Source organism: Chiloscyllium plagiosum, unplaced genomic scaffold (genome assembly GCF_037043375.1).
Source record: "Chiloscyllium plagiosum isolate Xiang-an unplaced genomic scaffold, Cpla_swu_hap1 HiC_scaffold_47, whole genome shotgun sequence".
Classification (NCBI taxonomy): Eukaryota; Metazoa; Chordata; class Chondrichthyes; order Orectolobiformes; family Hemiscylliidae; genus Chiloscyllium; species Chiloscyllium plagiosum.
The window spans coordinates 14,054,750-14,071,824 of record NW_028270185.1 but is presented as its reverse complement, the minus strand read 5'-3'; the positions used below and the strand labels follow the sequence as shown (position 1 = coordinate 14,071,824).

Genomic DNA, 17,075 nt, shown 5'->3' with positions numbered 1-17,075 from the left:
GGACTGAACTAAAAAGAACTTCTTTACGCAGAGGGTTGTACATTTATGGAATTCCTTGCTCAGTGAAAGTTGATGATACTACTTCAGTAAACGGTTTTAAAGCAAGATAAGTTTTTTTTGTCTGAACAAAAAATGGAATTAAGGGATATGGCAAGAGCACAGGTATGTGGATCTGAGTCCACGAAAAGATCAGCCATGATCTTATTAAATGGTGGAACAGGCAGCCGACTCCCACTCCTAGTTCTTATATGTAGGTAGCTGGTGGGGGTGGGGAGAAAGTACCAGGCTTGTGCTGATTCCAGTCAAGAATCTCTCAATGCAGAAATTCAATAAATGGACAAGTCTCATATGCATGGCCACAATTTGTACCTAATATTCCACTTGTGGACCAAGTGACCAATTCTGTCCTAAAGCAAGCTTGTCCAGACTTTCTGTGCATATTTCAAATCTGCAACTTCACCACTTGGGACAGTTATCAACTTGCCATTGGTGATGTTCACAATTAACTGAGGTGTACCAACAATAAACAGAGCAGTCATCAGTTTGTAGGTTATAGTTATATTCAGTCATACAGCATGAAAACAGACCATTTGGTCCAACCAGTCCATGCCAAACATAATCTCAAACTAAACTAGTCCCACCTGCCTGCTCCTGGCTCATATTCCTGCAAATCTTCCCTATTTGTTTATCTATCCAAATGTCGTTTAAACATTCTAATTATACACGCATCCGTGCCCCAGTTGGGACTAGTTTTTCAAAGGAGTAAGCAAGTGGTTTTCATGTTATTGGTTTCCAGAAGTCAAACTAGCAGAGCAGATTGGTTTTCAACATTCCAGAAATAATCCTTACTAATTCAATTCAGCCCCTTATAAAGTACCAATACCACCACCCCAGAACTTAACCCTATTTTCAATTCTGCATTAAAAAACGTAAATGTAACCCCTCACCATCTCCAACTTCACAACTCCTCACCCAACAAGCACCTGGTCCTCTCCCTAAGTTGTGTTTCAACCATTCACTAGGACTTGCCTGACAATACAAGATGAAACACTTGTCTGTTTAACCCTATCCAACCATCAAATTTTCCCTAAGAGTTATTGAGAATTATTTTCTCCAATTCAGTGCAGGATTCATTGTTCATGATGGGGCTACTTTCAAATTACATCAGATTTGTTGACAACTTTACCAAACAGCCCTGTTCTCTCCAAATTTAATTTTGATCCTCTAAACTTGTGACTTTCAAAAAAAGATTCTCCTGTTTCCACTCTATAACACAAACATATCAATGTCCAGTAAAACTCAACACAAAATTCAGGGGCATCTATTCTGTTCACTGGATACTTTGGTGTCCTTGGAGGTCTTGATGTCCTGGGTCTTTTTGGTCCAAAAGAAGAAGGTAGTTTTGCTGAAGTAGAGAATGCATTGGCATATTCTTGCACTTGGCAAATGAAGGGTTTCACTTTCAGTTTTAATTTTAAATTGGTGGATGCACACGCCATCTCAAAGCTGCCTCCCAACCCACAGCATCCATCATTTCCTTGGAGAGCAATTATTCTTGGTTATCTAACTGGATGAGTTGTCAGCAAATTGCCTTTTTGCCATTTTCTATATTCTTACAATTTAGACACCAAGGGTGTTCAAACTACGTGAAATATACTGACAAACATATGAGCTGGGTGCAGAAATCGGCATTTGGCTTTGCAAGTCTGTTCTGCCATTCAATAAGATTATAGCTGACCTGATTACTCCACATTCCCACTTACCTCTGATAGATTTTTGATGAGCAAGGGACTGAGAGCCTACCTCTGCCTTAAAAGTATTCAAGCTCTCGTCAAGGCTTCCAATACCTTTTGAGGAAGAGTTCCAAAGTCTCATGACCCTCAAAATAAAAAATCCTCATTGCTTTTAAATTGAAGACACCTTATTTTGTTCTCTTATGATGTCTCACACACACACACACACACCCCACCCCACTTCTTCCTAGTAGTACCGCAAAGGTTAATTCCTGGAACATTCAGCATAATTCTGAATGCTAGCCACCTCCAAGCTATTTCAGGATAGCACCAAATGAAATAATGGCTGTGCCTGGTGATACATGAGACACACACCAATGTACATGCTAAACTGAGGGCTGAAATTGCTTTGAGTTAAAGCACTTCCAATTGGGACTGGATTGGTAACCCAGAGGTCCAGGCTAATGCTCTGGAGACAAGTTAAATCCCACCATGGCAGTTGAGGACACTTACATTCAATCTTTTATTAAATCTGGAATAAAATGCTATTCTCAGTCATGATTTTTAAACTATTGGAGATTGTCAACAAAGGCCATGCACTTCACGACTGCACTACAGGGAAAATGCACCATGGCTGAACCTAACCATACAACTACAGCAGTTCAGCACATTACCACCATTTTCTCAAGGCAGTAAAGAGGATAGACAATAGACCATTGGCAAGTCATAAAAAAAAGCATTAAAACAATCATAAAAATTCCACTTTACTTTCCAACCCTCAGTTCTAATGAAAAGGGTTGCATCCAGAATGTCACACTGGCTTTCTTCTTGCACATTTCTACTGTGCTACATTTCCAAGTGTGCGTGTGTGTATGCGCTAAGTAGATTGTTGTAAAGTTATATCCATTTATTCATTTAAATTACCTTGAACAAGCATTCATAAAGACTAAAAGAAGTGTTTTTATTAATACTTTTTAGCTGTAACACAATAGTGTACAGTTCTCTGCAGTGTAGGAATCTTCCAATAATTAAACAAGTCTAAACAAATGTTTGTATATACTAACCACTAGCACAGCCACATTTCACATTTCACTAACCATTCATTCTTGGGAAAGCTAAAAAAAAAACTGCCCTTGCACTGGAAAACAAATTCTTTTCCATGGGTCACTGCACATTACAGCATTAAAGAAAGCAAAAGCAAATAAAACATCAAAAGCAACGATCAGCCTCGATGAGTTGGTTCCGTGCACAGGATCATGTTAGGCAGTCGAGAAACACAGCTTCAGTGTGAACAGGTCAGGCCCATCTGTTTAAATTTTGAATTTTCAGAAAATTCAGGAGGGAAAGAAAAAAAAGACACACACATTAGTACACAAATTGGCAAATAAATTTAACTAAACTAACCTTCCTGTCTTAAAGAAAATCTTTAAGTGCATTACTGAAGTCCAAAGGAACATAATGTTGGCAAACACAGATTTTTTGGTTTAAGGTTTATGTCCAAACAAGATATTAGGCTATCTTTATCAACGTTCAGTGCAGTCCCACTGCCTTCTGCTTATTCGAGGGTTTCTATTTATTATCATCAGGTTACTCTGGAGAAACTGACAAGTGCACTAGAATATATTTCATGGGTACTACCAAGTCCTTCAAATAATCCATCCCCATTCCTCATATAAAGCTTGAAGACTAGAATTCAATCTTTATTCAGTTTGGATTTATTCCAAAGTGAAGCATTACAAGTGTACAGTTCCTAACCATACTGATCACAGCAGTACCTATAAATGTCTCAACGTGCACAAAAACAAAATGTCCTCCACCTATTTAAATTTGCCCTTAACTTATACAGTTAATATCTTAAATATCACACTTGTGACCATTTCCCAAATGCAAGTTAAGATACAAAAGAACCAAAACCATGAAGTTATTTACGACACGTGGGAGCAGGTTTCACAATCTAACCATTCCAGGGATGAAAAAGGTTTTGACGGATATGGGCCAAATGCTAACAAATGGGACTAGATTAGGTTAGAATCTGGTTGACAAGGACAAGGTGGACCAAAGAGTCTGTTTTCGTGCTGTACATCTCTATGGCTCCAATTACTTATTGGATCTAATGGATATTTATAACCTGATTCTGGACTCCCCACAGAAGTGGTGCCATCTATCCTATTAAACCATTTCAATAGTTTCAAAGAAATTTTATAGTTTCATGCTACAAATCAGCACTCTCTTTGCTAGAGAAAAGGGCTTCAGATTGCTCGGATAGTTAAAATACCTCAGTTCTGGTATCACTATTATAACTTTTTTTTGTACTTTTCCGTAGCTCTATTATTTGAGCTTAAGTCACAATATTCACTCATTCTGATGTTAATACTATCTGCAATCAGTAGCAGATTAACTGAGTGAAAGGTTGAAATGTGTAGAATAGAAATAAGGTTGCTTGTCCAATGTTTTAGGTGCTTTACAGCAACGGGTTAGCTATGATTAAACAGCAATATGCCATCATTAGTATGTGCAAGGTTGAAAATCCTTTAGATTACATATCACGTCAGTTTTACACTTCATTAAAATAACATACCTGGATTCTTTAGTCTGTAGTGATTCAGCATAACTAATGCCTCAAAAGCATCACTCTTCAATTCATATTCCAGAAGGCCAGAAGAACTCTTCTCACCTAAAAATTGAGATTTTGGGGAAGTTAGTAGCATTATTTTTGTGTGAATGGTTAGATCTGAAATTTATTTCTGGCATTTATTAGAATAGAAAATGAATATTGTTTAAAAAGAAACGTTCCCAAGCAGAAACCTCCTGATTTTAAGATCAACAATCTTGTATGATCTGATCATCGAGCACCACACTCAATGTTCCCTTGCTGATGCACCAGAACAGCATCATATTTAATGCTAAGCTTCATGTAAGTTGTCAGCAACTTTGAAATATCATAAAAAGAAACAGAAAATGTTGGAGAAAGGCAGGCCTGGCAGCATCGATGGAAAGAGAAACACATTTAATGCTAGGTCCAATATGATTCTGCTCCAGAACTGAATGGGGCTGGAAAACTATGGGTTTTATGCTGTCAACAGGGGGATGAGGGTGACAAGGGGTATAATTGGAACAGATCATGACAGAGGGAATACTAATGATGATAATAAAGAGAATGATATGTAATGGGGCCATTTTGGGAGCAGTAATACAGTAGACTGGATTGAAAGAGGTACAAGTATATCACTGCTTCACCTGGAGCTGGTTTGGGGCTTGGACAGTGAGTAGGAAGACAAACGAACATGTGTTCCACTCTGTAGCTACATAGGAAGGGGGCATGGCAGGTGGTGTTTGTGGGAAGAGAACACCAGAATTTCTCAAAAGTGATAGTGCCTGTGGAGTGTTGATGATGCAAAGGAGAGGAAGATGTGCTTTGTGGTGTTATCCTGCTGGAAATGGCAGAAATAGCAGAAGATGATCCTCTGAATGTGGAGACTGGGGAGGTGGAAAGGTAAGGGTCAGAGGAACCCACTGATATTCTGGGAGGGAGCAAAAAGGTTGAAGACAGCTGCAGAAAATGGGTCAGACATGACTGACGACCCTATCAACCACGGTTGGGATGCAAGCAAGAATCCTTGGTTGAGGAAAATGAGGGACATCTCTGTGATAGGTTGCATCACCACAACAGGCTCGATAGAAGAAGAAACTGGGAGAATGGAATTGTGTCATTCAAGAAGCAGAGCATGATAGGTGTTGTCAAGGTAACTGTGGGAATCAAGTAGTTTATACTAGATATTGGCAGACAACCAATTCCCAGAAATTGAAATAATGAAGTAAAGGAAGGGAAAGGTCAGAGATGGACCAGATGAAGGTGAGAGGAGAATGGACATTGAAAGCAAAGTAATTTTTCCAATTCCAAGACAGAGAGGGAAGCAGTATCATTCATACATCAGAGGAACAAGGAATGCTGCCAATATAGAGGAACCTCGATTATCCAAAGGAGTATTTTGTTCGGTTAATCGAATGCCGGATAACATAGCCAAGCATCGGGACCTTGCGATCTTGTTCAGATAATCCAAAACTCGATTAATCAAATGCCAAATAATCGAGGTTCCTCTGTACCCCACATACAGACAGGTATAACTGGAATAGGTCTTTTGACTTGTCTCTTACAAAAACTAATCCATTTGCCATCTATTGACACCAAATTTTCACTCTCCTATGCTGCTATTAACACTCCCTTTTTCTTTTGCTCTGGACATCTCACCATTAATCCCCCACACTATCAGCAGCGTAAGTACAAACTTCAAGCCTCTTTCAGTTCTGAAGTCATATTGGATTTCAAATATTAATTGTTCCTCTTTCCATAGATGCTACTAGACCTGCTGAGTTTTCCCCAGTATTTTCTGTTCTTATTTCAGAATTTCACCATCTGCAGTACTTAGCTTTTACTGAGATACCGCAAGTGATTTATTCCAAGATGAAACAGTTTGAGTTTCAGGGGTAGAGTTTGACTGTGCTAGAATTTTGATATGTTTCAATTCATGGAGAAAATCAAAATAATTCTCAATGCATTTCTGAGACTAGATGTAGATTCCAGCAACATCTGACTTTTTATAGGATGTGTGGATTATTGTTTCTTCCAGACATCGTCTGGTCCCATCTATTGTTTGTTTTTCCAGTACATTGGAGCCTATGCTTGTACCACTTCATGCTTTCTCCCTAAATTGGAAATCTCATTAACCAAGCATCTAGTCTACACAGTTTCCTCACCGGCCCTCTCCAAGCCAGCGTTTTATCTTTCCAACCTTCGCCATAAAGTAACCCCTTCATCATAGGGATCAGTCAAGTAAACCTTTTCTGAATTGTTTCTAACACAATTATCCCCTTCTGAAAGGCAAAACAGTTTCACAGCCATTGCAAAGATACCCATCAAAGCAAAAGTTAAATAGGCTGTTAATGATAAGAGAAACAAAGGACAAAGGGATTTTGATGACCAAAAGATTTTGGTTGAAACTCCAAATCAGTAGAAACTAGGGCGAGATAAGGGGTGCTGAAAGGAACAAAGCTATCAAAAATGACATGCTGAAAATGTGTTGCTGGAAAAGCACAGCAGGTCAGGCAGCATCCAAGGAACAGGAGAATCGACGTTTCGGGCATAAGCCCTTCTTCAGGAATGAGGAAAGTGTGTCCAGCAGGCTAAGATACAAGGTAGGGAGGAGGGACTTGGGGGGGGGGGCTTTGGAAATGCGATAGGTGGAAGGAGGTTAAGGTGAGGGTGATAGGCCGGAGTGGGGTGGGGGCAGAGAGGTCAGGAAGAAGATTGCAGGTTAGGAAGGCGGTGCTGAGTTCGAGGGATTTGACTGAGACAAGGTGGGGGGAGGGGAAATGAGGAAACTGGAGAAATCTGAGTTCATCCCTTGTGGTTGGAGGGTTCCTAGGCGGAAGATGAGGCGCTCTTCCTCCAACCGTCGTGTTGCTATGGTCTGGCGATGGAGGAGTCCAAGGACCTCCATGTCCTTGGTGGAGTGGGAGGGGGAGTTAAAGTGTTGGGCTACGGGGTGGTTGGATTGGTTGATCCGGGTGTCCCAGAGGTGTTCTCTGAAACGTTCCGCAAGTAGGCGGCCTGTCTCCCCAATATAGAGGAGGCCACATCGGGTGCAGCGGATGCAATAGATGATGTGTGTGGAGGTGCAGGTGAATTTGTGGCGGATATGGAAGTATCCCTTGGGGCCTTGGAGGGAAGTAAGGGGGAAGGTGTCGGCGCAAGTTTTGCATTTCTTGCGGTTGCAGGGGAAGGTGCTGGGAGTGGAGGTTGGGTTGGACCTGACGAGGGAGTCATGGAGGGAGTGGTCTTTTCAGAAGGCTGATAGGGGAGGGGAGGGAAATATATCCCTGGTGGTGGAGTCCGTTTGGAGGTGGCGGAAATGACGGTGGATGATACGCTGTACATGGAGGTTGGTGGGGTGGTAGAGGACATGTTAACCTCAATATTCTAAGCTTGTAATATCACCAAAATCCTGTTCAAAATCATGCATCACTGAGAGTCCAATATTTATTGCCCAGTTAAGAGTCAAACACGTTGCCATGGGTCTGGAGTCAGACCGGGTACGCATGGCAGATTTCCTTCCCTGAGTGAGCCAGATGAGTTATTACGACAGTCCATGGTGGTTGCATTAGACTAGCCTTTTATTCTACCTTTTTGTTGAATTTGAATTTCACCATCTGCCATGGTGGGAATCAAACCTCCGTCCTCCACTCATTCGACTGGGGTTCTTGACTGCTAATACAGTGAGATTACCACTAAACCATTGCTTCTGTGCTTTCATTTAATTAATATTGGCAGCATCTGCTGGTGAATTTTTCACGCATTCATGTGACACCCTTGTCTCTTTTTAAGACAAGATTCAAATGGGAGTTAAAATATTGGAAAGAGCCTTTCTTTCCTGCTTTGCTTTTTTTTTTGCTTTGTCTTGTGCCTCTATATTAAGTTTTGTTTTTCATCTGTTTGACATCTCCTGCTTCCTGCCACTAAGTGAGTAAATTTGTTTCTTCCTTCTCACCTGCCTTGTTCTCAGGTGGAGGTTGGACAGGGTTACAGGATATTAGAAAGGAATGTAGTCTTGAATCTGGAATTACCAATGTCTGCTGCTGAGAGCATTGTATCCTGAGAATAGGAATAGGGGCACTCAGCCCCTTGATCCTGCTCCACTCTTTGCTTTATACCAAAGCTGATGTGCATCTAATATCTCTTTTCCCATCATTGGTCCACATCTGTAATTAACTCCCCTAACAATGTAGTCATCTCAGTCCTAAATCCAAAATGTCCTGACATCCTCAACTGTTTTGGGGAGAATTCCCAAATTTGTTACCCACTGTGCTTACAAAATTTTTAAAAAACTTGATGTTGCTCATAAATGACAGGGTGTAATTTTAACCTACTATCTACATTTTTGGTTTTCTCCCCACCAGAGAAAACTGTTTCTCTGTATCTACCTTCCTAATGCTTTTAATGATTGACGCATCTCGACTGGGTAATCCTCTTGTCTCCTAGATCCTAGGAATACAGCCAGGTTTTTCAACCTGCTCCCACTCCCCCCTGCCCCCAATCAACTGTCCAAGGACTTTGAAAAGGGGTTGTCAATTCCTCATTGCATTGAGGTGATATAGAATTATGAGAGTCACAATTGACAATATTCTCTCAATGGTGTAGTCACTCTTTAGGTTCTATGATTGCAGGCTGTTTGCTACGATCATTTGCGATTAAAATGGTGATTTTTTAAAATTGTATTCTCCAAATATAGATATAGAATCCCTACAGTGTTGAAGCAGACCATTTGGCCCATCGAATCCATACCTCTCCAAACAGCATCCTACCCAGACCCATCCCCTACCCTATCCCTACATTTTCCATGGCTAACTTACACATCCCTAGACACTATGGGCAATTTAGCATGACCAATCCACCTAACCTGCACACCGTTGGACTGTGAAGGAAACCGGAGCACCCAGAGGAAACCCACGCAGACATGGGGAGAATTTGCTGAGTCCACTCAGGCAGTCACCCAAGGGGTGAATTGAACCCGGGTCCCTGCTGCTGTGAGGCAGCAGTGCTAACCACTGAGCCATATTGTTGAATAATAAGGAATATAGCACATTGTTGAACCTATTTTAAGAAGCAAATTTGTCTTAGTTTTGAAAATTAGCAATAAGTTGAGTATGTTGTGATATCGGTTGGTGTTAATTAGGCTTCGGTGTTTGCCATCAGTCAGAATTTATTAGAGTTGCTAAATGTAAATCTGAAAGTAACACTCACTATTTCTATTACAGCATATAAAGTCCAATGGTTCCATGTGTATTCACATATATTTCACCAAGAGCAGGTATCATCCTGATCCAATGAGGAAAGCCCAATACAGACGCCTGGCTACAGCGTCAACATCAAGAAGTAAGCCAAAGTACATTTTCAATTTGTGGAGGTGCCGGTGTTGGACTGGTGTGGACAAAGTTAGAAGTCATGACACCAGGTTATAGTCCAACAAGTTTATTTGAACTACAAGCTTTTGGAGTGCTGCCCCTTCATCAGGTGAGCTTGTGAATTTGAAATCTTGTGATTTCAAATAAACCTGTTTGGCCTGTTGTGTGATTTCTGACTTTGTCTACCTTCAGTTTGGGGGAGATAGTGTCACAATGGTAGTATTGCTGGATTAATACCCATGTTTTCTCCCCCTGTTTGTGTGTGCGCGTGCGTTTGAGTGTGCATGCGCATGTAAGGAGAAGTTTACAAGGGGATTAGAATTTTAACTACTTCCGATACATGCTGATGGCTCAATTGTTTACCTACAGCTATAGGCTATTTATTTGTAATAAATAGTCATTCTTAACCAGGTCCTTGCTTTTCTGTCAACTCGAGTCTAAAACACAGGTCAGTTGGAGAATTGAGACTTCAAAATCTTCACATTTTGTTGATGATTTTGGGAATAGTGAAGCTTGATTTCTGCGCTGTTATTGATTATGCTTTTAACTGACATGTAAGAACACTCTGTGGAGCAACAGGTTGCCATCAGTAAATGTAAATTAGTATTATTGCTACATGATGTACAAAGGGGGGTTTTGTAATGAGTCAGTACAGCATCATATGAAGAATACTGCTCCCTTGCATATGCTTGAATAAACCAATGTCAAAGGAACCAAGTCTAGTTGTCAAATTAGAGGGGGACAAACAACTTTCCCCCACTACACCTTCCACCATAGGTGACGTCGCATTCAACCAGTCCTGTGTCATTTCCTGAACTGCACCACACCCAACTACACCAAACCCCCGCCTCCCAATAATCACGGCAAGGTCAGCTTTGATCCAGCAACCTACACATTTAATAGATCCTCAGAAATTTCTATCACAATTTGACTTGATTTACTGTCACTGTGCAAAGCATTATTTCGCATGCTATCCAGAGAAGTTTTACTTTACCTAAGTACATCAAGGTAATAGAACAGAATGAAGAATATAGTGTTATATAACTACAGAGAAGATGCAGAGAAAGATCAACTCTAATAAATGAGCAGTCTGTTCATAAGTCTTGTAAAAGCAAGGAAGCAGTTGTTTTTGAATATGTTGGTATGTGTTTTCAAACTTTTGTACCTTTTGCGTGATGGAAGAAGGTGGAAGACAGTATAACTGAGGTGGGGGTGTCTAATATTACCTGCTTTCTGGGAAGTCACAACCTAACAGATTTCCCATTCCCCATTATAGTAATGCAACATGACAGTTCCCTCAGCAACAACCTGGTTTACTATAGAAGCTAAATAGACATTCAACCCATAAAACGTGTTCCACAATTCAGCATGATCTTGGTAGTTCTTAACATCCTGATCTTCACTTTCCTGCCTTATCCCCCTAACCCTCAATTCCTGGACGGATTAGAAATCTGGATAGCTCAGTTTCAAATATGCTTAACAACTCAGTCTCGATAATTCTCCAAGAAGAATAAGTCTACAGACACTATCCTCAGGGGACAATAAAATCCTCATCTCCCTCTGAAATTGTTGACCCCTTATTCGGAGATTATGCTCAGAAATCCTAGTTTCTCCAACAAGTAAAAACAACTCTCTGCATCTATACTCTTGAGCAACCTAAGAATATTTGAAATTTTATCAAAACATACTTCTTCTAAACCCCAATGAGTAGTTGACACAAGAAAATCCATATTCAGGATCTATCTAATGAACATTTTCTTGGCTACCTCCAATACCAGTGTATCCTCCCTTAGATAAGGAGACCAAACTGTTCAGTATTTCAGGTATGGTCTCTCCCATAGTTCATTGCCCTGTTACACAAGTGCAAGAGATACAACACTTGCCTTTTCACATCCTTCCTTCCCACTAGTGACCCAAAACTTCCATCCAAGCGCAATGAGTTATTTGCACTTTCAACTTGGCATACTGCCTGTGTACGTTTTGCACTGCCTACAAGTATGACCTTTTCTACATTGCTGAAAATTTAAATCAGTGTAAAAACAGGATTCCAATTCTTTTAATTCCTTATCTCACTTCACAACAATCTTTATGTTTCAAACAGTGCTCAATGGAGGTTACAGCATCTTTGTGCTGGTTTTTTTTAAATCATTGAAGCTTAACATCACAGCTAATAACTTTAAATCCTAATCGCTTCAATTTTCTTACTCCTTATGGATGACGACTGCAGCAGTGCCACTAGGAATGTAGGTAGTTCGGTGTTAGGGGCCGAACAGCCAGTGAGATGGTTTGCCTGTGCCTGGAAAATGAAGCACCTCCAACTATCCTTCATCCAAAGAACCACAAAAGAGAACCCATTCAGGTTAGCAATACGTGCTTTTCAAAACGACTGAAATTTGAACATGATTTATTTCTATTAACTCCACAAATTTCCTATACACGTTTTGTCCCTGGAATCCATCTTGTGTGTCTAGTGCCCGGGGGAGTGACGGAACTAAGTGTTTACATCTCAGGGTCTTGTCGAAATAAGCATTTCTTTTCCTGATTTAAACTTAACCTCAAACTGTGTTTAAAAACAGAAAATCACCACACTCCCTCTGGAAAATATCATATTCTGAATAACAAAGGGGAAGAGGAGAAAGGGTATAAGTTACTCCATTATCTGCAGTGTTGATCTGAAGCTAGACTGCTAGTGTCAGATACGGAGACTGAACTATCAATGTATTTGAGAGAGAAAAGAATAATGCTATTTTAAAAAGGCAGAATTAAAATGATCTGTTGTTAGACTATGCCAGCATGTTCCAAATCAGAACTGCCAGTCAGCCATGACAGTCTGGTTCTAAACAAGCTCTGAAGCTAAATGTAGCTACCAGACAATAGTTGGAGTCATGCCAAATTGAGTTTCTTCTGCAAACACTTCAGATTCCTATACTCAATACTCTGACCAATAAAGGAAAGCATACCAAACACCTTCTTCACTATCCTATCTACCTGCGACTCTACTTTCAAGGAGCTATGAACCTGCACTCCAAGGTCTTTTTGTTTAGCAACACTCCTGAGGAACTTGCCATGAAGTGTACAAGTCCTGCTAAGATTTGCTTTCCTAAAATGCAGCAACTCGCATTTATCTGAATTAAACTCCATCTGCCACTCCTCAGCCCAGTGGTCCATCTGATCAAGATCCCGTTGTAATCGGAGGTAATCTTTTCACTGTCCACTACACCTCCAATTTTGGCATCATCTGCAAACTTACTAACTACACCTCTTACGTTCACATCCAAATCATTTACATAAATGATGAAAAGTAGTAGATTCAGCACCAATCTTTGTGGCAATCTACTGGTCATTGGTCTCCAGTCTGAAAAACAACCCTCCACCACCACCCTCTGTCTTTAAGCCAGTTCTGTACCCAAATGGCTAGTTCTCCCTGTATTCCGTGACATCTAACTTTGTTAACCAGTCTCCCGTGGGGAACTTTGCTGAACGCCTTACTGATACTGAAGTCCATAGAGATCACATCCACTACTCTGCCCTCATCAATCCTCTTTGTTACTTCTTCAAAAACTCAGTCAAATTCATGAGACATGATTCTCCATGCACAAGCCATGCTGACTATCCCTAATCAGTCCTTGCCTTTCCAAATGTATGTAAATCCTGTCCCTCAGGACTTCTTCCAACATCTTGTCCACCACGAACATCAGACTTACTGGTCTATCATTCCCTGGCTTTCCTTACCACCCTTCTTAATAGTGGTACCATACCTCCAGTCTTCCGGCACCTCACCTATAATTAACGACACTACAAACATCAACAAGAGGCCCAGCAATCACATCCCTAGCTTCCCACAGAGTTCTAGGATATACCTGATCAGGTCCTGGAGATCTATCCACCTTTATGCATTAAGACATCCAGCACTTTCTTGCTGTGTAATATGGACATTTTTCAAGATGTTACCATCTATTTTCCTACATTCTATATTTCCATGAAGCTTCTCCACAGTAAACACTGATGCAAAATACTCGTTTAGTATCTCTCCCATCTCCTGTGGCTCCACAGGCTGCCTTGCTGATGTTTTCTCTCCCTAGTTACCCTTTTGTCCTCAATGTATTTGTAAACACCCTTTGGATTCTCCTTAATTCGATTTGCCAATTTATCTCATGTCCCCTTTTTGCATTCCTGATTTCCCTCTTAAATATACCCCTACTGTCTTTGTACTCTAAGGATTTACTCGACCTTTCCTGACATATGCTTCCTTCTTTTTAACCAAATCCTCAATTTCTTTAGTCATCCAGCATTCCCTACACCTACCAGCTATTCCTTTCAAACTAACAGGAATATATTGTCTCTGGAATCTTGTCATCTCATATCTGAAGGCTTCCCATTTTCCAGCCGTCTCTTTACCTAAGAACATCTGGCCCCAGTCAGCTTTTGAAAGTTCTTGCCTAATACCATCAAAAATCACCTTTCTCCAATTTAAAACTTCAACTTTTAGATCTGGTCTATCCTTTTCCACCGCTATTTTAAAACTAATAGAATTATAGTCGCTGGCCCCAAAGTGCTACCCCACTGACACCTGAGTCACCTGCCCTGCCTTATTGCCCAAGAATAGGCCAAGTTTTGCACCTTTTCTAGTAGGTACATCCACATACTGAATCAGAAAATTTTATTGTACACACTTGAATACCTCTCCATACCCTTAAAACTATGGCAGTCCCAGTCTATGTTTGGAAAGTTAAAATCCCCTACCATAACCACCCTATTATTCTTACAGATAACGGAGATCTCCTTACAATGCTAGAAATATTTTCCATTATTGCCAGTTGTATGAATGCAAAATAAAAAAAGTCGTGGGTTAGTGAAATTACAAATTTATACAGGCACAAAGTTGCCTTCAGAGTGAGTAACCTGGTTGGTGCCTCCCACACATCCTACCAAAACAAAGACTGTAAACATATGTGAATATAGAGGTGGAAACCACATTGTGTGCCCTTTACATTAATGGTCATTGGGAATCACTTTGACTTTGCCTGTATTAAATTCATAGGTTACTCACATCTGAAGGAGACAGACCCACTTAAATAATATAATTACTAATTCACCATTTGAGAGCGTGTTACTGTCCTGACAGTAACACCCACCCTAGTTGAAGCAGCAATACGTACGTTCACAGCTGATTGAATCAGTTCTGCATTTTAAAAAATGTAATCTCTGCTCCCAAAGCCAATCCTTGGGGATAGTAGCGGCACATTTAAAATTCCACCCGTTATCTGCCTGGACGAATACAACTTGCATTATAATTGAGAGTATTTGACTCCAATGTGAAAAATTGACACATTTTTATTACAGATAGAAATAGATAATAAATTTGGAACAAACTCCTTTTTGCACATAACTGACCTGAAATCATAAGATTCTTACTTCAAGGTGCATTTGTATAACCAACTGGTCAGCAACACCAACTTTATGATGTGTTCTAAATATCATTCACCCTGGAACATACTGAGATACATATGTTCCTCCCTATCCTGATAGAAGGTCGCTCTTGCACAGCCTAGCAGCATTCGTAAGGTTTACGATCAATAATTTCTTTAATTAAAGCCCTAAAATAATGGGATTAAAGTTATATAGGCAGCCATCACCTGAACCCATCACAACTGCATGACAAGTGAATACTACATACTCTAGTTCCATTGAAGAAAAACAGACAGTAACTAGTGAAGACATCTGAAGTTGGCTCTTACCTTGGTTTCCTTTTGATCCAGCTGAAGAAGGTTGAAACATGCCAAAGATCACAAAAAAAAGCACAAAATCAAACAAGAAGTTTCCCTGCATGCATACATTGATTAACAGAAATTCTCAAAAGTCCTCAGATATCCACTCAGTTACAAAGTCAGAGGATCCCTCCCTTCAGATTAAAGTAACAAATTGGAAACATTAGAAGCAGTTTTCGTTTTGTGATAATAGCCAGTATTTTGCAAACAGCAAGTAAACTAATGCATGGAGGGTCCCAGTCAGGCCGGTCAAAAAGACAGCAAGACACCTCATAGAACACACCACACTGCTTTTGCAGCATTTGGTGCCCTCCAGAAAACCGTTACATCAACTCCTTCTCCATTCATCACAAAATATACTCGTAGAATAGACAAATTACAGCAGAATTTGGGATGGTAATATTTAAAATGTTCCACATATTAGAATTCGAAATATTGTGAAAATTGCACACACCCATTATCCCTCACATTTTGGAATCAGAATGACAACAGAACTGTAAAATTAACCCAAGTTGCAAAGTGTCACTTACTTTTTCCACTGAAAAATATAATACTTTTAGGCCTCTTCACGTTAGCTTTGTCAGATATCTGGAAATAAAGTGAAGATTAACCAGCCTGATCTCTGCCCAGATAAAGTTGTCAAGATATATCGAGCAATTAAATGCAGAGCAAAAATAAATTCACAGTTTAGCATCCTCATCTATTTAGTAGTCACCACTTGCTAAATACTAGCCACCCTTTTAGTTCAACCATTGTCCTGAAACCCACTCTCATTTTAGGATGCATGAGAAGAAAGAAAAGGTTGATCTATAACAGTTATGGATTTCAAAAGTGATAACCAAAGTTATCAAATTGTAAATTGAAAAGCACATAAAGACTCAGTGGTCATGAGAATATCAGTTTATAATGTGATTTCATGAAATCTCAGCATCAAGTGAAACAAGGCCAGAAAATCTGCTGAAATCCATCTACTGCTTGTCTGCACACTGAGCACCACTCAAAAGAAATCTTCAGAGAATCAAAGGAATTAAAATGCACTTGGGGCCTATCTTCCTATGTGAAGAGTTATACCAAAGTCTTGGATCTAAAGACAATTTTGTTGTTTAACTTAAGTGAAAAAATCTGTCACTCCGGCTTTAAACATGGAATCAGATCATGATAACACCGAAAAATCATTCTTAAAGATAAAATAGTTATTATCACCAATATATGAAGCACACCAGTAGGGAAACGAGTTATGAATATTTATGAGGGTTGTGAATGCTCAATCATTAAAGCTGAAGACTGAGATCAATAGATTGTTGGACATCAAGGTAATCAGGTAGTACAGAGATGACAGTGCATTCTCTAGAGTTGAAAAGACAACGTGACCTCATTGAAGACAGGATAGATTTTGAAACAATGTTTTTCCTGACTTGGGAGATCTATAGCCAGCAGACAGAGTCTCAGAATAAGGGACAACCTACTTAGGATTGAGATAAGGAGAAATGTCTTCACTCGGAGGGTTCCAAAGCTTTGGAATTTTCACTTCTTCACCCCAAAGGGTTAAAGAAGTTCATGTCACTGAATATGTTCAAGATAGAAATCAAACCATTTTTAGATACCATTGACATCA

At 40.0% G+C, this 17,075-nt stretch overlaps 1 protein-coding gene across 2 annotated transcripts in view; it reads right to left on the bottom strand.

Moving 5' to 3' along the window:
* Positions 1-2,673: 2,673 nt before the first annotated feature.
* The window catches only part of LOC122542865 (heterogeneous nuclear ribonucleoprotein L-like), a 47,610-nt gene continuing 33,208 nt past the window's right edge, over positions 2,674-17,075 (bottom strand). The window contains exons 11-14 of one of the 2 annotated variants that reach the window (XM_043680966.2): positions 15,991-16,048; positions 15,431-15,451; positions 4,312-4,407; positions 2,674-3,039 (exon numbers count right to left, since the gene is read on the bottom strand). In XM_043680966.2, the coding sequence (XP_043536901.2) occupies positions 2,993-3,039; positions 4,312-4,407; positions 15,431-15,451; positions 15,991-16,048 (222 nt within the window). In that variant the 3' untranslated portion in view covers positions 2,674-2,992. The remainder of the gene's footprint in view (positions 3,040-4,311; positions 4,408-15,430; positions 15,452-15,990; positions 16,049-17,075) is intronic. The other variant, XM_087983908.1, reaches the window with a different exon arrangement.